The 22,500-nt window shown below is 36.7% G+C and overlaps 1 protein-coding gene across 3 annotated transcripts in view; it reads left to right on the plus strand.

Moving 5' to 3' along the window:
* The window catches only part of GRIA2 (glutamate receptor, ionotropic, AMPA 2), a 255,319-nt gene that overhangs the window by 229,058 nt on the left and 3,761 nt on the right, over positions 1–22,500 (plus strand). For all 3 annotated transcript variants that reach the window (XM_006867917.1, XM_006867916.1, XM_006867915.1), the window contains exon 13: positions 22,213–22,460. In XM_006867917.1, coding sequence (XP_006867979.1) covers positions 22,213–22,460 — 248 coding nt within the window. The remainder of the gene's footprint in view (positions 1–22,212; positions 22,461–22,500) is intronic.

A 22,500-nucleotide genomic window follows, 5' to 3' on the forward strand; every position in this document is an offset into this window, starting at 1 on the left:
AATTCCCAAAGCTATTATTAATAACTTATATTAATAACATATTAATGATAGCTTTGGGAATTATTAATAAATATATTATCTCTTTGGATCTCACAACATTTCTGTCCAATCACTAGGACAATAGTTTCTGTTGTATTTTTAAAGTGAAATTTTAAAGTGAAATTTAGGAATTTGACCAAATTTAGACTGAGGCTTTTTATTGCTAGCCAGGGTTTTACTCCTAACATGGGCTTTTTTTATTTGCAAAGCAAGGTCTCACTGTTTTCATGTTCTGATCTTGTTTACATCCATATTTACATTAGTAAGGCTAGAGTTTGGCAGCAGAGACAAGAAAAAAGAAAGTTTCTTCCTAACCCTTATCTGTAGAGAACTGAGATATATATGCTACATTCCTTCACAAGAAACATAGTTCTTGTCAAAATAACTTCAAGAGGAACTGTTGATGGCTCGACTTACATAAGATCTTAGTGCAGATTATGTTGCAGTCAGCTTCTTCTTTGAAAAAGGAGTGTGAACTCAAGTGTGTGCCACATTCTTTATCCCGTGTATGCCAGTAAAAGAAAAAGTAAGCATACATCACCACAGTGAATAGGAACCTTTATTGTTCATTGTTCCATGCAAATACATGATATGATTGCAATCTGGAAAATTATGCAGACAAGGATTTGTTTCTTAAAATGGATTAAATAAAAAAGTGCTCCTAGATTGTGAATTATTTTGAGAAATTTTGCTAACTGGATTAATGTTTGATAATTTTGTACTTTAATGATAATGGTAAGGGGAAAAATTTTTATTCTTGCTTCTGAATCCAAAGATGTTTCATAGGACACTGTGGCTTTTCAATTAAACACATTAAGTCTCTTATATTTTCACAAAATTTTGTTACATTAGTGTAGAGGGATTAAATAATATATCCCTTCTCAAAGCATTTCTCTTTATAAAGTATTGTTTGAAATGTGCTGAAGCTAATACGAGACATGTACTTAAAGTCAAGGTGTATTTTATTTTCACAACTATTTTTTTTTCTTCATTCCTCAGTAGTCTTTTTATTAGCTGTAGTCTAGTTTAACTTCTAATTTCCTTCTGAAAAGTGTCACAAAGAAAATTATTTTGGTTCTATCGCTAAAATTAGCATTCACCACACATTGTGTGTCCCTCTATGTCTCAACAGTTGAAGGTAGAGTGAGGATACAGGAAGGCTGGCAGATTGATGATCAGCTTGCCAGGAAAGGGGATATAGATGGAGTGGGCAGAGGCCAGAACTGAAGACGGACTCTGTGTCCTCCGGACATCTGTTTTTCTTACTCTCAGGTCTAAGAAAGTTAATTACATGTTGAAGAAGAAACTTTTGTCATTTGTTAAATGCTAAAGCTCTATCATTTGTCTTATGTTTTCTAATGTGGTTTTATTTGGATTTCCTGATCAAATTTTCCTTTGTACGTTCTTTTGCAATTAAGTATTTTATTATTTATATTGTTGTCATATTACATAATTTATCAAGCCATCTTTCTGTTCCTTTACAGCAAAAATTTTGTATTTAGTCATTAGAGAAACTGATTTGAGAGGTTAGACCATTGTCTAGTTTTTTAATGATAAACAACTCACCAAAGGATTAAACTAGCTTAAGACCATGTGGACATTTTACATGGCTAGTTTTAATATGGAAATCAGAACTCTGAACTTGCAGTATTTTTGTTTCAGTATCTTCAGTTGCTTATTATTTCAATCATTAATTGCTCATAGGCAAGATCAGGCTGAAGCTAAAGAAATATCACTATTTTTACATTTTCATAGTGATATTTGTGAGATTTGGAACTTGGTGGGATAGCCTTGTTTTTCTGAATCTTGCAAGATTTTTCTTTATCACTTTTCTATCACACTCTAATAAGAATCCTACGTACCCAAAGAGTGTTTCTTTTCAGTTTTTTAGGACTGGAAAAGAAATGAAACCGTTTTACATTATTAGCATAATTATTAAAATTATATATATATATATATAAGATTCACTTTTTGATACAGTGCAGACTGTGAGAACTGGATCTCAACAAGTTTGTCTTATTTTTCCTGATCACACACATTTTTATAAGATTTTTGGCTTTCCTGGGTATACTGTAAAACCTTTTAGCATCAATTTATTTAGTTTATTTATTTCTTTTACAAAAGTACTGAAACAAATTTTATGTCAATACCCTTATCAAAAAACTCTTGGTCCCCTCAACTTTACCAAATTTCTTCAAAGAATTGATATTCCTAAAAGCATGTGTTTAACTTAAAACCTCAAACGCTTTTCAAATGGTAGATCTTCATCATCTTTATTTGGATTGTGACTCCACAATTTCTTCAAGGATTATATAGCCCATTTCTGTGGTAATTTCTTTGTTGATATCGACAGACTCAGCACTGACCTTATTTCCTGAAATACAATTATAAATGTCATTTATTGTGTTCTGAATGATGTTATGGGGCTGCATAGCTGATTCATTTTATATGCCATCACTAATGCCTAATGAGAAACAATGATTGTTTAAAGTATTTTCTTCAGCTTCTTCTTTAATCATTTTGACTAATCACTTAAGAAATTGAATTACATCAAGGCCATCAATTTTACCTGAAATCTCTGATGCCATCTTTCTCATCTCAATTTTGAGTATCACTTTTTGAAACAACAGCTTGTGTAGTTTATACAGGAATCACATCAACTACGTCTGTAGAAAGAAATGATACAGAACCTCAATCTCACCAATCACAACAAGGCCAGGGACCAACTGTGGAACAGAATATCAATTGTTCATATGCACGTTCACGTTGAAGAAAATTGAAACAATTCCACATGAGTCAAAGTACAAACTTGAGCACATCCCATATGAATTTAAAGGCTAGCAAAGGAATAGAAATGATGTATTGAGTACTCATGACTGAAGACCAAGTGTGTTGTGGGACAATATAAAGGACATTATACAAAAGGTTATTAAAAAGATAGGAAAGAAAGACCAAATTCCATTAAGAGATTCTGAAACTTGCTCTCGATGTAAAGTAGCTAAAGTGGATGAAGTAAAAGAGCTGAATAGATTTCAAAGGTACATGAAGACAAAACAAAAGTGTTAAAATGAAATGTGCAAAGACTTGGAGTCAGGAAACCAAAAAAGAACATACTATGTTTTCTAAAGCTGAAAGAACTGAATAAAAACTACAATTCCTGGCTTGCAATATTAAAGATTCTATCCTGGTGTGGTGCTGTGGGTTAAAGCACTGGACTGCAAGGTCACTTTGAACTGAAAGGTTGGTGGTTCATTACCAGTCGTTCCTTGGAAACCCTATACAGGGTTGCTACGAGTTAGTACTGACTCGACAACACTTAACAACAACAACAATGGATAAAATATTGAATGATGCAGAAACTATCAAAAGAATATGGAAGGAATACACAGACTGGTTGTGCCAAAAATAACTAGTCAATCATCATCCATTTCAGCAGATAGTATATGAACAAGAATTGTTGGTTCTATGAGATGAAGTCCAAGCTGCACTGAAAGCATTGACAAAGAAAGAGCCTCCAAAACTGGCAGGGTATCAATTGAGATGCTTCAACAATGCTGGAAGTACTCATTTGTCTATGTCAAGAAATTTGGAAGACAGCTACCTGGCCAACTGACTGGAAGAGTTCCATATACGTGCCCATTCCAAAGGAAGGTGATCCAAAAAAATGCAGAAATTATTGAAAAGTGACATTAATACTTATAATAAAAACATGTAAGTAAAACTATGCCAAAGATAATTAAAATATGTATGCAGCAGTACATCCATAGGAAACTGCCAGAAATTCAAATCTAGTTCAGAAAAGAATGTACAGCAAGGTATATTAGAGGGATTTTCACTACAGACAGAGCCAGAAAGATATTTATCTGTGTTTCATTGACTATGAAAAAACATTCAACTAAGTGGATCATAAAAAAATTGTAGCTAGCATTAATTGTGTTCATAAAGAAGCTATACATAGAATAAGAGCAATCATTAGAACACAACAAGGGAGTTTGGGTTGTTTAAAGTCAGGAAAGGTGGTGTCACTAGGAAAGTGCAGGAAGCATTGATGGTACTCCCTGACACTGTTAGAAAACATGACACCAAAATTATGTGAGGGCCTGGGGTAGCAGTGACAGCAGGGGTGGGTGGGTCAGTGCCTCTCCAGGAGCAGTCACTAAGGCAAAGGATTACTAGGTTGTTATTACCTGTCATTCAATGTAGTAAAGAGTCATCACCTCCCTCATTACCAGTGTAGTCCTAACTGGTCATCCCTGCAAGTCATGCTCCAATCAGAGTGTGGGTAAGTGAGCCACAGTTCTAGTCATTGGACAGAGAGAATGGTTAGTGCTTTGGCCAACAGAAGACAGTAGTCGCTTTCTAGAGCCACCAGGGCGGGTGGGAGGGTCAGGGCACAGCATAATGCTTACTCTGCCCACCATGGTTACATTTCCTGGCTGGCTCTGGCCATCTGGGGTAGGATGCCACCATGAGTTATCACACTGGTGACACCAAACTTAGTGACACAACTGCTTACAGTTGTATCCCTTCCCCATATTTATTCAATTGCTATGCTAACCAATAATTAATCTGAGAAGTGGTATATATGAAGAAGAATGAGGCATCGGGATTAGAGGAAACCTTATTAACAATTTGCATTATACAAATCACACAGCCTTGTTTACTAAGAGTGAGGATTTGAAGGCTTGCTAATTAAGATCAAAGACAATAGCCTTTAGTATGGATTGCCAATGAACAATAAAAAATACAGACATCCTTACAATGGGACCAACAAGCAAGAGCTAGAAAAAAATATTGAAGTTGTCAAAGATTTTCATTTAACTTAGGTACACAATTGGCACTCATGTCATCAGCAGTCAAGAAATCAAATGACACATTGCAGTCTAAAGTATTAAAATGCAAAGATGTTACCTTGAGAATTAAGCTGCACCAGACCGGAACAAAGCCATGGTATTTTAAGTCATCTCATATGCATGTGAAAGCTGCACAGTAAGAAAGATTGAAGAATACTTGATGTATTGGCGTTACAGTGTTGATGAAGAATACTGAATATAGCATCAACTACCAGAAGAATATCTAATGCAAGTAAAGTTTTGCTGAAGGTAATACAGAAACAGCTACAATCATACATTGACAGAGAACTTCCAGAGGTCCAAGCCAGATTCAGAAGAGGCTGTGGGACGAGGGATATCATTGCTGATGTCCGATGGATCTTGGCTGAAAGCAGAGAATATAAAAAAGATGCTTACCTGTGCTTTATTGACTATGCAAAGGCTTTCAAGTGTGTGGATCATGACAAGCTATGGACAACATTGCAAAGTATGAGTATTCCGGAACACTTAATTGTACTCATGAGGAATCTTTATGGGGACCAAGAGACAGTTGTTCGAACAGAATATGGGAACACTGAATGGTTTAAAATTAAGACAGTTGTGCGACAAGGTTGTATTATTTCAGCATACTTATCCAACCTGTATGCTGAGCAAATCATCCAAGAAACTGGGTTCTATGAAGAAAAGTGTGGCATCAGGATTGGGGGAAGACTCATTAACAACCTGAGATATGCAGATGATATAACCTTGCCTGCTCAAAGTGAAGAGGCCTTAAAACATTTACTGATGAATATCAAAGAGCACAGCCTTCAGTATGGATTACATCTCAATGGAAATAAAACAAAAATCCTCACCACTGGACCAATAAACAACATTCTTATCAACAGAGAAAAGACTGAAGTTTTCAAGGACTTCATTCTTCTTGGATCAACTATCAACACTCACGATAGTTGAGTCAAGAGATCAAATGATGTATTGCATTAAGCAAATCTGCTGCACAAGACCTTTATAAAGTGTTGAAGAGCAAAGATGTCAGCTTGAGAACTAAGGTGCACCTGACCCAAGCCATGGTTGTATTTTCAATAACCTCATATGGATGTGAAAGCTGGACAGTGAATAAGGAAGACCATAGAAGAATTGATGTCTTTGAGTTATGGAGCTGGAGGAGAATATTTAAAGTGCCATGGGCTGCCAAAAGAACCAATAGATCTGTTTTGGAAACAGTGCAGCCAGAGTGCTCCTTAGAGGCTAAGATGGCCAAACTTCGTCTCTTTTACTTTGGACATATTGTCAGGAGAGAGCAGTCGCTGGAGAAGGATATTGTGTTTAGTAAGGCGGAAGGTCAGAGGAAGACCCCCAATGAGATGTATTGGCCAAGTGGCAACATCGACAGATTGAGTTGATAGTGTGGCAACAATAGTGAGGTTGGCCCAGGATTGGGCAGTGTTAGGTTCTGCTGTGCATAAGGTCACTATGGGTTGGTACCGACTCAAAGGCACCTAACAATAACAATAAAAATACCAGAACAAACAAATCTGTCTTGGAAGACTTGCAGTCAGAATGCTCCTTGGAAATAAGGATGATAAAATTTATCTCATGCACTTTGGACATGTTGTCAGGAGGATGAATGATCAGTTCCTGGAGAAGACCATAATGCTTGGTAAAGTGGAGGGTCAGTGAAGAAAATAGTAAGATGCTCAATGATTTGGAGTGACACAGTGATTACAGCAATCAAACACTGACTGAAACAATTGTGAGGATGGCATAGGTCTGGGCAGTGTTTTGTTATTTTACATGGAAATAGAGTTGGTATATATTGGATGACACCTAACAACAATAGTTTAATATTTTGAGTAATGCCATTTTCCAGAGGTTATAGGACTGGCATTTTGAATAATCAATTTCATATTGAACAGGGACAGTGACAAATAGCATTGTCAACAAACAAAATAATGCTTTATTTGAGAATGGAAGAACTTGAGACCCTGGCCCTCAACCACCCTTCGGGTCTGGAATGGGACAAATCTTCATGGCCCAATTTTCAACCAAGTAATAGATAAGCATATAGGGGGAACAACACTAATAAGATATACTCACCATGGAATGGTCAATCATTAAAGATCAAAAAGGCAACATTTGCCTAAAGACAAAGTTGAGAAGGAATAGGAAGTAGGGTAGAATGGAAATGGAACCACAAGGAGGAAGTGAAAAAACTATTGCAAGGTGGGGATATCAATCATTGAGATAAAACAAAGTGTATGATTTGTTGAAGGTAAAACTGTTGATCTTCTCTATAAATAGTCACTCAATTCACAATAAATATTAAAACAAAAGAAAGTTTTTTTTATATATTATTGTTGAGTTTATTTATAATGTCTCCGTAAATTGATCCTGTCATCTGAAGTTTTTTTTTTTCATCCCAAACCCTTATTACTGTAATATGATTACTTTAGATATTCTTGAAGCTCTGTGATGTCTCACTCTTCATGCTATCTCAATTGTACCATCACCAAAGGTTTTCAAGAAGATAAGATATGCTTTAGAAAACTGACCCTGTAGTCATTTTCCCCTTCATTTTTGGAGTCCTGTCAAGTGTTGCTCTGTAAAATGACATAGTCCTGTAGGATAATTACTGGAATGCTAACCTGAAGGTCAGAAGTTCACATCCATCAGCTACTTCTTGGAAAACTATACAGGGCCTTTAGGAGTTGGAACGGAATCAAAAGTACTTAACAACAACAATTAGTAGTCAATGTTTTTAGTATCATATTTCCTTATAATCTCTTTCAATGCTATGGATCTGTTTTGAACAATGTGTTTGTCAACTTTGTTTGAATCTCCAAAACACATTGTAAGTTATTCTATATGTATATATATAGATATAGATATAGATATAGATATAGATATAGATACAGATATACAGCAGAATGAAGCACTGTCTGGCCTATGCCATAATAACTGTTATGTTAGAGTCCATTGTTGCAGACACTGGATCAATCCATCATCAATCATATTTTGAGTGCTTTCTAACTTGAGGAGCTCACCTTTGGGTACTATATCAAGCAATGTTCCATTGCTATTCATAAGGTTTCAGGGGCTAATCTAAAAGGACCACCTTTTTCTTCTTCCTAGTAGTATGGTAATGTAGGATAAGCACTGGACTGGTAACCATTAACGTTGGTGGTTCAAATCCACCAATCGTTCCTCAAAAACTCTATTCAGGATTGCTATGAGTTGGAACCAATTCAACGGCAATTAACAACAATAACAGTGGAGTTTAGTCTAGAAGCTTCACTGAAACCTTTCCACAATGAGTCACCCTGCTGGTATTTGAAATACTAGTGGCATAGATTCTAGCATCACAGAAACATGCAAACTATTACAGTAATCTTTAGGTATGACTGATACTTTAATAATAAATCCATCTAATATTGCTAGCCCTAACTCTGTAATATATCATATTTTGTTAAATAAGTTGATGATGCTTAAGATACTGTATGTTGACAGTAGGTCTTAGATAGACCAATTTTGTAACCTTATTTAAAAATAAAATTCATGATCAAGATGGATCACTTGCTCTTTCTCTTTAATTATAAATTCACATTATATGTGTTGCATGCACATGTAATTATTGCAAAATATAATAATCGCTTTGTTAACTGTGTCTGGGCCAGCTAAACTTTTATTGGAACATTTTAGTAATGTTATTATCCCCCATCATATGAGAATGAAAACATAGGAAAATATCACTTGCAATTTAAACTTGAAGTCATCATTTTCCAAGAGGGAAATTACTCAAAGAATATGATTCTATTTATAATGTATGTATCAAACTTACTCAGTACTTCTCATATTTTAAAATAATTTTAATGTGCCAAATGAGAGCTAGGTGGCTTTCGCTTAGTAATTTTACTTCCAGTCACTTAAAATGTTTCACTAATCTATTTTATTTGGACATCAGTTTACTTATAAATAAACCATCCACAAATATTTAATATGTTTTTTAAGTTTTATAATATTGTCAAGTGGCTTTTTCTTCTTAACAGAACGTTATTTACCTAAACACAAAGTCTGAAAATTCACGCCTCAAATCTGTATTAAAGATTTGGATATGCAATTTTTATTTCTGACTCATCTATGAGCTAACAAGCTATGCTAATTTAGGCAAATTACTGAATTTTCCTCTGAGTCTTGCTCCTTTTATTCCTTAAGTAAATAGCTTAGTACATATTTTTGTTAAAGACTCATTCTAGTGCTAATCATTCAATAACTTGAAGTTTGTTAAAATTTCTTTTATGTATATTCTTTGCCATTTAAAAATTTTTAAGTAAGATCAATGGGATCAGTTCAGTGTTAGAAAAATGAAAGGCTATGGATTCTTTAATAATATTTGAAAATCAACTTTCCCTGTAAAAAAAAATATTAAAAAAATAATTAAACCTACAGAAGAATTCGGAATGGTTTAAAATTAAGAAAGGTGTGACAGGGTTGTATTCTTTCACCATATTTCAATCAGTGTGTTGAGCAAACAATCTGAGAAGCTGGGTTTTATGAAGAAAAATGTGGCATCAGAATTGGAGGATTTTTGTTTAAAAATCTGCATGTTTAACAATATGCAGATACAACCTTGCTTGCTGAAAGTGAAGAGGACTTAAAATATTTACTGATGAAGATCAAAGAGCACAGCCTTCAGTATGGATTGTATCTCAATGTAAAGAAAACAAAAATCCTCACCATTGGACCAATAAACAGCATTCTTATCAATGGAAAAAAGATTGAGGTTTTCAAGGACTTCATTCTTCTTGGCTCAACTGTCAACACTCACAGAAGCAGCACTCAAGAGATCAAACGACGTATTGCATTAAGCAAATGTGCTGCACAAGACCTTTTTAAAGTGTTGAAGAGCAAAGATGTCAGCTTGTGGACTACGGTGTGCCTGACCCAAGCCATGGTGTTTTCAATAACCTCATATGCGTGCGAAAGCTGGACAGTAAATAAGGAAGCCCATGGAAGAATTGATGCTTTTGAGTGATGGTGTTGGAGGAGAATATTGAAAGTGCCATGGGCTGCCAAAAGAACCAACAAATCTGTGTTGGAAGAAGTGCATCTAGAGTGCTCCTTGGAAGCCAGGATGGCCAAACTTCATCTCTCATACTTTGGACTTATTGTAAGGAGGGACCAGTCGCTAGAGAAGCACATCGTGTTTGGTAAGATGGAGGGTCAGAGAAAAAGAGGAAGACCCCCAGTGAGATGGATTGGCAAAGCATCAGTGGGCTTAAGCGTGGCAACAATTGTGAGGTTGGCCCAAGATCGGACCGTGTTTCATTCTGTTGTGCATAGGATCGCTATGAGTCGGTACTGACTCGATGGCACCTAACAACAACAACACAGAAGAATTCACATGATACAAATCAAATATACACTTATGTAATGTTGTTGTTGTTAGGTGCCCTGGAGACAGTTCCGACTCATACCCTGTACAGGGTTTCCGACGCTGTAAATCTTTATGGGAGCAGAAACCCTTATCTTTATCCGAGGGAACAGCTGGTAGTTTCGAACTGCTGACGGTGAGATTAGCAGCCCGATTGGTAACCACTACACTACCAGAGCTATTTCCTATTAATTGTAATCATTTATAAATTGATTATTATATTTAAAGAAAATGAGGAAGAAACTGTGGCGAATCCATATAAAATGTCCATAATCACATAATAAAACTGAATTTTTGAATGATAACAAAAATATTTTTATTGACATAATTTATGACTTCAAGAAATTGCCAATTTGAACATAATTTTCAATCCAAAAGTTATGTTAAACATCAAATTTTAATTAAGTTATGTAAACAAAGAAATACCTAAGAAAATATTTTTATTTGCCCTCATTCAAGTGTTTACCATTAATTTTATGTGAGATAAATAGTGTGCTTTTTGATTATGTAGACAAAAATCAACACATGAGCAGAAACTCGTGCTTTTTCAGACAGATTATGAGTTGTTGCTGGTGGTGGTTGTGTGCCATGGAATTGGTTCCGACGCCTAGTGACCACTCCATAGTGTTTCCAAGGCAGTAAAACTTTACAGGAGCAGAAAGCCTCATCGTTCTCCTGCGAAGCGACTGATAGATTCCAACTGCTAACCTTCTGGTTAGCAGCCCAGCTCTTAAAACACCCTATGCTACTAGGATTCCTTAGATATTAAGAAGTGCTAAATTGATTAAATGTTCACAAAATGTTTTTATTGATAAATGAAACGTCTTATTTCATTTCCTTTTCCACTTATATACACTGTGGAGATCTATTTCTGCAGGTGAATTTTCCTCTGAGAAAATAATAAAAAGAAAAAAATGAAGAGAAATTATCTTTTTTACTTTTCTCCATTTGACAAAATATTTAAATTAGAAAAACTAATTTTTAAAATATCTAGAATTTTTATCATCTCTATATGTGAAATACTGAATGAATACTTTTAATGTTTCATCATTTTGTCCTTTTTTTTTTTTTTTCTGTTGCTGTTGTCATTGGCAAATGAAGTGGAAAAGTAACATCAAAGCTATTCGAGCCAGGTTACAGAGCACTTTTGTATTTTTATTACATTTTATTCCTGGTTTGTAGCATGTTCATGCTCCTGAAATTTTATTTTATGAGCATACTGAAATTTCATACAGTTTTTAATATAGGCACTGTAGGATAAGCACTGGACTGTATAGGATTTCTGAGGAGCAATTTTGGGTTTAACTGCTTACCTTGTGGTTCCCTGTCCAGTGCTGCTGATGTGTTGTTTTTGTTGTTAAGTGCCATCGAGTTGGTTCCGACCCATAGCAACCCTGTATAGGATTTCTGAGGTGCATCTGGTAAGCTAGAACCAGCGACTTGTGGTTCAAATTGACCTTACATTGGTCCCACACCAGTACTCCTGAGATATATACATACCAGCCGCTCCGCGGGAGAAAGATGAGGCCTTCTGCTCCCGTAAAGATTTACAGCCTCGGAAACCCTGTACAGGGTCGCTATGGGTGGGAACCGACTCGACAGCACACAACAACAACTACAATGCTATGAATGCACTATAACAAGGTCTTTTCAGTAGTGTAATAATTAAAGCTCCAGGAAAAGAGATACTATGGACATGATTTTTTAGGCATTTTGTATCCTTTCAAATAGCCTAAATGAAATACTTTTCAGTTAGGCTAAAAAATGAAACAATGTTTATCTCAAAGCTCTCATAACTAACTGAAAGTGTTTTTAACTACAGGAATGCCTTAAAATAACTTCACTTACAGGAATGGCAAAGGAATGGAAATTTAAAAATCTATTCCTACCTGCAAACTTTAATTCTACCAGTCTAAGAGGAATAATTATGTATGTGTTGTAAGGTTTATTCCTCTACCTAGGCCCCTGGCAACCTCTCTTTTCAATTATTAAAGACTTTGCTCTAAACTATATACAATGCTAATATCTTCAGTTTTTTCTTCTCCACATACTTATTTCTATCCTGTAATCAATGCTCAGATTTTCCATAATTTTGAAAAACCCTTCTCATGACATTGCTCACTTTGTCTTCCATCATCCTCCCTTATGGTGTAGATATTTAGAAATCTGTTGCCTAGTAACTCTCTTTTAATTTTAACAGCTTTCTCCTTAATTCTTTTATATCTAGTCTGTTTCATAATTCTCTGTTGAAATTGCAGTCTATTACCCTTCTGGTCCATTTCAAGCATTTTGTGCATGTATTTTCATGATTTTCAGAGCTAGGCTGCATTTAAGATCATTGTGCAAGTTGTTCTGATCTTTTTACTTTCTTAGTTTATGGGTTCCCAATGCTTTCACATACTTTCTCCGATTTTTTAAGTACTTTGTTGTTTCCTTCACTGACTTTTCCACTGTTCAGGACCATGCACCACGACTGCATGTTTTTTTGTATTACAACTTGTTTTGTATTTGTTTCACAGAAATAATGGACAATCACTTCAAATTAAATATCATGTACATATAATAAAAATTGTTGTTCCAACTATTGAAAGATGAAACTTTAAAAGTCAATGCTGTTTTGGCTTCATTCAAGAAAGGAGATTAATGAACAACACATAGGTAGAAGTGAAAATATAAAAAATTTCTTAAATCAATTTGATTATGTGATTTTATGCTGGAAATTACATCGAAATAGATAATGCTGTTCTTGTTGTTTAGTGCCATTGACTTGGTTCTGATTCATAGCAACCCTGAATAGGGTTTCTGAGAAGCAGTTGGTGGACTTGAACTACCAACCTTGCAGTTCAAAATGACCTTTGCATTTGACCAGTACATTAACCTACAGCACAATATCACTATATATTTGGCATAATATCTACTGGGGAAACCTTCCTACTCAAGACCTAGAACTCAGACTAGTATTACAAATAAAAAGAAAGTGAGTGATTTATTTGAAAAGTCTGCATGGATTCTGTATGTTCTCCTGTCTACTGAGGTAAAATATGTTCTAATTTAGACATTAGTTAGGAGACATTGTCAGGCACTCATCTTCAGTGTCCACACAGAAGAGTTAGTTGAAGTCATTTGATCAGTGCTTGACTCATATTGTCCAGAAATTGCTTCAACTTTCTGGATGTTTTTGATTGTAGAACAGTGTGTAAATGTAATAAGAATAGTTGGAATCCAGAGTGCTAACAGTGGAACACTATATGTGTTACCTTAGTTAACCTGTAAAATTTTATTAACTTGGAAAAACAATTCCAGTTTTATTCCTTTAGCCTAATTGTGAATATATTCTATGAAACAGTGGCCAAGAGGCTGGAGTGGCTAGATGACTGTGGTGTGCTCTCCAGGGAGTGGCATCATTAACTTACACATTACGTCAAACTAACCATCATCCTTTAACTAAACTGGCAAAAAGTAACCATCATTTACTGCACACTGTCTTGGGTAATAAAAACACAAAACTAAAGCATGGCTTTGTGTTACATTTGAATTAAGTTCTCCTGCCTATGTTTCTGATTGCTGTGAACATCACTTGTTTACCTGAATTTAGTTAAAAACAAAAAACTGGACTGCTAACCGCAAGCTCAGCAGTTTAACCCTACCTTGGAATAGAGTCAATGGCAATTAGCAACAGTTATAACATATTGTCACCAAAAAATTAAGCACAGATCCTTTGAACTATCTTAATAAGAATATAGCAGCCTGTCCTTGTTCTTTTGAAGAAACACTATTCACATTAGTAAATCCTTTCCCTACTGAATGATTTTTTTCAATATACTGTATGTGAATATGTTGTGTATCTTAGTTGTGCACCTTGAACCAAATCTGTTCAAAGAAATAGTTCTTGAAGACATATGGCCATAAGTGTATTTTATGATCTTTGTTAAGGAAGTAGGAAAATCAGTTAAAAGCTAAGAGACAAATTGCCCTCTCTTTTTGGAAAAAAAAATGTATGTCTTACACAAATTCTGACTTGTTAAAACAGCAAACAAACCTACTTTAAACTTTATGCCATTATTTGTTGTTAGGTTCCAACTCAAAGTGACCCTGTATCGGGTTTCTGAGAAGCAGGTTTGAACCACTGATCTTGTGGTTAGCAGCCCAGTACTTATACTACAGTGCCATACCAGAACTCCAATCCACAATTAGAACATAACATTCTGCTCAGTTAAAAGACTAACATGTATCACATACTCTCTAACATATGAAGCCTGGCAGTTGAAAATATATGACTGCCTTAGCTTAATAGGATTTATATATCTAGATGAACTAACATGTCAGAACCGTTATGTCTTTTAACTGACTCAAAGCTGCAAAGACAAAGATTGAATAATTCAGTCTAAACGTTAGAGATAGATCCATTTTTTTAGATTAAAATTTAAAGTCCCCTTGAGTCATTCTTCTAGGAACATTTTAATGTTCTTACATATTAAAGTTATAACATAGATTAATGGAGTCCTGGTGTGGTGCTGTAGGATAAGCCCTGGACTGCTAACCACATGGTTGGCAGTTAAAACCTACTAGTTGTTCTTTAGAAACTCTATACATAGAGTTGCTATAAATTGGAACTGAACTGATGTCACTTAACAACATCAACATATATGGAGTCCTAGTTAGGAGCTCTGCTAGCGTAGTGGTTACGAATTGGGCTGTGAACCGCAAGGTCAGCAGTTCGAAACTACCAGCGGTTCCGCGGGAGAAAGATGAGGCATTCTGCTCCCGTAAAGATTTACAGCCTCGGAAACCCTGTGCATGGTCGCTATGACTCGGAACCGACTCCACGGCACTTAACAACAACAACAACAGTGGCATAGTTAATTACGTGTTGGACAGTTAACTGGATCATCAGCATTTGAGATCTATTAGCTGCTCCCAGAGAACTGTAGGATAAGTACTGAACTGAGCTGGCACTTCAAACCTGCCAGCTGTTCCTTAGAAACCCTATGCAAGGTTGCTATGAGTCAGAACTGACTCTAAGGTGCTTAACAATAGTATCATTTGGGAATCCTGATGTTACACTGGAGGATAAGTTCTGCACTGTTAATGGTAAAGCCAGCAGGTTAAATCCACCAGCTGCTCCTCAGAAACCCTATACAGGGTTGTTATGAGATGGACTTAATAGCACTTAACAGCTATAATATAATTTGAACTCTTCTTTATCTGCTTAAAATTTTATTGCAAAACTTTTCAGGTCATCTGTTTTTGTGAGAATGCACTTTTTTTTTTTTTTAAAAAGAGGTTTTATTATAAATTGAGTGATAGTTTACATGGGAGAACATTGGTTTTACACATAATATTTTGTTTCATTGCAATGATTACAATCCACTCCATGCATCATCTTTCATCAGTGTTTGCTTCTATTCCCTCTATATTGTTTGTTTGTTTTTGATGTAAACAAAAACACTCAGGAATATATAATCATTTAAGCAACCAAAGGGCACATTTTGCAAGCCTGCCTCCTGGCCACCAGCACACAGCTTTTCTAGGGTCTAGGGTCATCAGCTGCTGTATATCTACATGTCATCATCTCTGTCTCCATCTCTGGTGTTGCTGCTTCTCAGGATAGGGTCCCACATTCTGCTCACGCTCTCCTCCCTTGATGGTCCTAGGGTTCTCTGTTCCTGGAATGTTTAATTAACTACTCACCACTTTATGTTACAAAACTTCTACCTTTACAGTTGTGAAAATTGCAGCAAGTCATGATAACAATTACTTATTATTGAATCATATGACTCATCCCCATCTCCTTTCACCAGACCTTTCAATAAATGAAAACTATTCTGTGGGGATTCTACCGTCCCCCACACACTCTGAAACTGAACTCCATCTTGAAAATTTGTAAGCCAGCTGCTTCATGCCTTTATAGCCCAATTTTAGGTAGCCAATATGTAAGTTGTCCATCCCTATCAACCCTGTATACAGAGGGAATAGGTTTGATCCTTGATATGAAGACTCCTTCCCTGTCAGTCGGTATTTTGAGCTACTACATCTATAAATGTAGGTCAAATTCATCACATTTTAACAATTTACACTTGTTTCCTTTATCAAATTTCTTTATCTTTTGCTAGTCGAGTTCTGGTCATCAAGCTATTGAGGCTAGGTCAAATACTTGCTATCTGCAAGTTTGGGTTTTCTTGTGTGTCTCCCCTCACTTCATATTAGCTGGATGTTTCACTCTCAACTGTAGCCCTGCATGGCAGGGTCCTTTTCCATGAGTTTAGGAATCCCCAGGTCTCACCACACGCTGGACCAACCAGCCTTTCTTCTCTGTCTTATCTCTAGTCGACAGGAGTCTATGGAACATAGTTGAACTCAGCCCATATCCTCACTGCTACCTTTCTCCCACTTCCACTCACCAGTAGACGAGTATGGTTGCCAACAAGCTTACATGCCTGCTCATGTGTTCCCTTTGAGTTTCAGTCTTGGAGGAGAGTTTGTCCTGAAGGAAGCTGATTGCTTGCCTTGATGGCTACCCGGGTGAACAGCTTGTTTGTTCATGTAGTAGCCAATCAGATTGCCATTTTTGTTTTTGATTTCTTTCTGCTAGTCTTTCTTTCAAAAAGTATCTTCTGTTCCTCTAGCTGTTACTGGCTGGTCTACTTGTCCTTTCAAGTGGTGATGTCCCACCTCAGAAGGTTCTGGATGGGGTACAAGATTCCACCTAAGGTCCTACACACTACAAAGGCTCCACAAGAAGCCTGTTTTCCTGGGCAAGTTCTAGCATCCGTTTTAGGCTGAAAACAGGCTTACAGTCTTTCTGTAATCATATTTACTGATATTCCTTTCTATCCCACTCAAGTGTCTGTTTTGCAATAGTAGATAAGGGAAACCAATATTCATAAGACAGACAAGCATCTTAGCATTATTTCCCCTCTTTCACCCATTGAGACTGTGCCTCAATCCCTGTATCACAGAGCCCTGTTGTTCCAAGGTTGAGCATCATTATTTACCTCTGTTCTATTTAACCCATGCAATCTAGTCTAAGTGTTCCCCTATCTACCTTGTTCTTCCACCCCCTTCTCCCTTTTTGTATATTGTCCTCCCCAATACCCAAACTATAATATGTCTATCCCCTAACCTGTGCTCTACCTTCTCCTCCCTTCCACCCCTGGTAACCAACAAAATTTTTTTTCTTTTTTTCTTTTATAAAATTATGGGTATCTTTTCTTATGCTTTTACAGTAATGGCCTTATGTAATATTTGTCCTTTTGTGACTGACTAATTTCACTCAGCATAATGTCCTCAAGGTTCATCCATGTTATGTGGTGATTTGCAGCTTCCTTGTTATTAGAATGCACTTTTAATTAGAATTCAATGTTTAATTGCATGCTATATAAAGTAATCAAGGTAAAAAAACTTCAATACCCTTCAGTTAATTAGAGAATATGAAAACAGGAAAGTAGGGGGCAAAAACAAGCCACAATAATAGTTTCTACAGTAGGTAAAAAGATAGATAAAGCAACAAATCATCTCCTTTTTTCTAACCAAATCCTAGAATAGTCAATTAGCATGCATTCATTAAGAACCCACTACTTAAGAGTCCTGATGTGGTGCTGTGGGTTAATGGGTGGGACTGTAGTGTGGATCTGAACTGCGAGGTTGGTGGCTCAAGCTCACCAGTCGCTTCTCAGAAACCCTATAAAGAGTATCTATGAGTCAGAACTGATTCATTGGCACTTAAGAACAATAACAACAATGATATTAAGAGCCTACTACTTAAAGTCCTGATGCGGCACTGTCAGATAAGCACTGGACTGCTAACTCCATGGTTGGCAGTTCAAACCCACCAGCTGCTCCTTGGAAACCCTATCTATACAGGGCCACTATGAGTTGGAACCAACTGTACAACTCGATAACACTTAACAACAACAACATGCAACTGAGGAAGCCCTCATGGCACAACTCTTAAGTTCTCGACTGTTAGCCAAAAGGGTGATGGTTCAAACTCACCCAGACTTTCTGTAGAAAAAGACCTGGGGATCTGCTCCTTTAACTATAATAGCCTACAAAACTCTATTTTAAAGAATCGTCAAGTCAGTTCTAGTGACTCTGTAGAGAATTTCCAAGTAGCGGTTGGTGGGTTTGAACTGCCAACTTTGTAATTAGAAGTCCAATGCTTATCCTGCAGTGCCATACCAAGACTCCAGAAAACTCCATTGGGCAATTTTATTTTGTCACATGGAGTCACTATGAGTTGGAAATGGACTAGATGACACTTACAGGCAACATCATATGCATGATATTGTGCTAGACATTATGATGAGCATGGTGATGAAACTTTCCTAGTTGGGTCCTGGTGAAGGTTTCTTTCATAGATGTGTGTTTGCAACAAAAAGTATGTCAGATTCACTGGGTAATGCATTTCAAAAAGAGGCAGAGCCTGGGAATAGACATGTTGTTGTTAAATGCCATTGAGTTGAGTCAATTTCGATTCATAGCGGCCCTGTACAGGGTTTCCAATGAGCAGTTGGTGAGCTTGAACCAGCAACCTTGCAGTTTAAACCGACCTTGTAGTCCAGCGTATTAACCTCAGCGCTATGGTAGGACTCCAGAAACAGACATAGGTTTTAACAAATGATTCAAAGGTTATCCCATTGTCATAAGTATGGATTAATATTATTAACAGATGATTATACGGTTTAGTTGATCAAGTCTTTTTAGCGGGACATATGAATCTTCTCACAGTGGAGATCATTGGGCTGACATATGAAATACTCCATGGCCTTGTTTGGTACAGGATAAGACCTGAATTGCTAACCACAGGGTCTGTGGTTCAAACCCACCTGCCACTCCTCAGAAATCCTATACAGGGTGGTTGTGAGTAAGTATTGACTTGACAACACTTAACAACAACAACTCTATTATGGAAGTGCAGTGGCTCAATAGGGAAAGTACTGGACTTTGAACTACAAGGTCAGCAGTTCCAGTGTACCTGTGGCTACGCAAGAGAAAGAAGAGGCTTTTTGCTCTCTCAAAGATTTAAAAAGCCTCTGAAATCTTATACAGAGTTTCTGGGAGTTGGAGCTGGGCCCACAGCATTTAATAATTACAACAAGCTCTATTGTAGGAGCCCTGGTAGCATAGTGGGTTATGCTTTGGGCTGCTGACTGCAAAATCAACAGTTTGAATTCACCAAAAAGATCTACAGCCTCAGAAGCCCTGTACAGGGTCACTGTGAGTCAGAAGCAACTCCAAGGCATGTAGCAGCAGCTCTACTGTAGTGCTGTAGGAGAAGTTCTGGATTGCTAACTGCAAGGTCAGCAGTTCAATCCCATCAGCTGCTCCTTGGAAACCCATACAGGGCTGCCATGGGTCAAAATTGGCTGGATGGCATTTAGCAACAATATTCTACCCTTAATGTTCTTATGGAATCTTGATGTGGTGCTGTAGGGTAAGCACTGGACTCCTAACTGAAAGATTGGTGGTTCAAACCCACTGGCTACTCCTCAGAAGCCTTACAAAGGATTGCTATGAGTTGGAACTCAACTGTAAGTTGAGGACACTTAACTAGCTCTGTTATGTATTAAAGCCCTGTGTGGCACTGTAGGAAAAGCAATGAAGTGTACAGGTCAAACCCACCAGCTGCTATTAGAAACCCTATATAGGGTTGCTCTGAGTCAAAACTGACTCTGAGGCACACAACAACAACAGCATTCATATTATTACCCTCAATGATACAATTTTACTCCACATTCTGTTTACATTTGACCAACATACAATGCTTTTATATGTTGTTGTTGTTAAGTGCTGTCGAGTCGGATCTGACCCATAGCGACCCTATACAGGGTTTCTGAGGAGCAACTGGTGAGCTTGAACTGCTGACCTTGAAGTTCAAATGGCTTTGCAGTCTGGCGCATTAACCCACGGCGCCACATTTTTATATGAGGGGGTTTCAAAAAGTTGTGGGAAAAAGTCTATTCTCTTTTAATTCTCTTTTGCCAATAACTTTTTGAAGACCCCGCAGATGTAAAGCTGCCTGAGCCTCTAGGATAGCATTTTAAACAAATTGGGCTTTGCATCGTATGTCTGTTTAAAAAAAATTGATTTAGCTTTGCTTTCCCTAAGATAAAGGTTCTATATTTTAAATTCCTTAAAGGGGAAAACAAAACAAAACCTCCAGAGTTTTAAAAGTGAGTTTTAAATGTCAAGTTTCCACTTCAAACTCCTACATTAGAATAACAAAGGCTTTTATTCAATGCTTTCTTCTTTAAATGGCTTAAAAGCAGCTGAGAAAATTGTGAACAGAAAAATAAGCACATATTCAAATGCTGTTTTTTCCCCCCAACTTTATGTTTAGTTTATTTTCATTCTGAATAGAACATACAGTCAGACCTTAGGTTCAGAGATACTGTAAGTTTGGTTCCAGACCACTGCAATAATGCAAATATCTCAATAAAGCAAGTCACAGGAATTCTTTTTGTTTCTTGGTGCATATGAAAGTTATTCATACACTATACTGGAGTCCTGGTGTGGCATTGTGGGCTAAGGCTCTGAATTGCAAAATCAGGGATTCAAGCTCATCAGCTGCTCCTTGGAAACCCTATACAAGGTTGCTATGAGTTGGGCACTTAACAACAACAATATACTATTCTACAGTCTATTAAGGAGTCCTGGTGAGGCACTATGGGTTAATGTGCTGGACTGCAAGTTTCCTTTGAATTGCAAGGTTGGTTGACTCAAGCTCATCAGCTACTCCTCAGACACCCTATACAGGGTCACTATGAGTCAGAACCAACTCAAAGGCACTTAACAGCAACAACTTAGTCTATTAGGATCCTGGTGTGCTGCTGTAGGATAAGCTCTGGGCTGCTAACCTGAGAGTTGGTAATTCAAACCACCATCCACTCCTTGGAAATGCTATACAGGGTTGCTATGAGTCAGAACTAACTCAACAGCACTAACAACAACCACATAGCCTATTAATTGTGCAATAACTGTGAGATGCAATAAAGCAAGTACTATAAAATGTTGTTGTTGTTAGGTACCATTGAGTCGATACTGACTCTTAGCGACCCTTTGCCAAAAGAGCAAAACACTGCCGGATGAGGTATACCTATATTATAGGATTTTCCTAATGTCTATCTTGGCTTTCGGGTAAAATTAATTTTTAAAGATAACTATTTCTCTAATGATACTGATACAATTAGTTCTTCTCCCTTGCATATCTGCCACTTATAAGATTCCCCCCCCCAGAATATATGATAATAAACTGTATTTTAGTGGTTGAATATTTGAAAGAAAATACTGTCTGATTAAGTAAAAGAAAAGTACCAATGGCCAAAAAAAAAAAAAAAAAGGTTTGTTTGAAAACTCAGTGTTATGAAATGTTTGAGTCTTTATCGAGTAGAGATTTTCAACATTATTATCTTTATTCTTCAGATAATGAAATTTTCTTTAGTCCTCAGATGTTATCATCTCAGTACTTACAATCCTGCCCAAGTAATGTTATACATGCTTTTGTTCTGCCACTAATTAGAGGTAGATTACTTAGGATTTGTGGTTGTGAAGATATCCTTTTGGCATCTCTTGAGCTGTGTTATTCCCAGAGCTAATAGAGTATTTTTCATTTTATTTTAAATTGTGATTTTATCTTATTGCTTCTAGTATTTTTGCTCAAAGCTAAAAAATATCATAACAAAATGATATGTGAGGGCCTTGCTAGTATAAGGGAAATTTATTGGGTATAATTCTACAACTGTTATTAATGAAAAAAAAAAAAAAAACAAACGTTAAAAGATGGAGATGTACATATTCTGTATAGATAGCATCTATGATTATTATTGAACTGTCCCCCTTTATATTTCGTTAAAATCTTATTAGCATTATCTCTTAAAATCCCTCTGGTCCCTTTATTTTTTTCTGTAGAGATCTAAAATTGCAGTGTTTGATAAAATGTGGACCTACATGAGAAGTGCAGAGCCCTCTGTGTTTGTGAGGACTACAGCCGAAGGCGTAGCTAGAGTACGGAAATCCAAAGGAAAATATGCATACTTGCTGGAGTCCACAATGAATGAGTACATCGAACAAAGGAAGCCTTGCGACACAATGAAAGTTGGTGGAAACCTGGATTCCAAAGGCTATGGCATCGCAACACCTAAAGGATCCTCATTAAGGTGGGTGGAATAGTATAACAATATGCTAAATGTTGTTATA

This window comes from Chrysochloris asiatica, unplaced genomic scaffold (assembly GCF_000296735.1).
Source record: "Chrysochloris asiatica unplaced genomic scaffold, ChrAsi1.0 scaffold00112, whole genome shotgun sequence".
Classification (NCBI taxonomy): Eukaryota; Metazoa; Chordata; class Mammalia; order Afrosoricida; family Chrysochloridae; genus Chrysochloris; species Chrysochloris asiatica.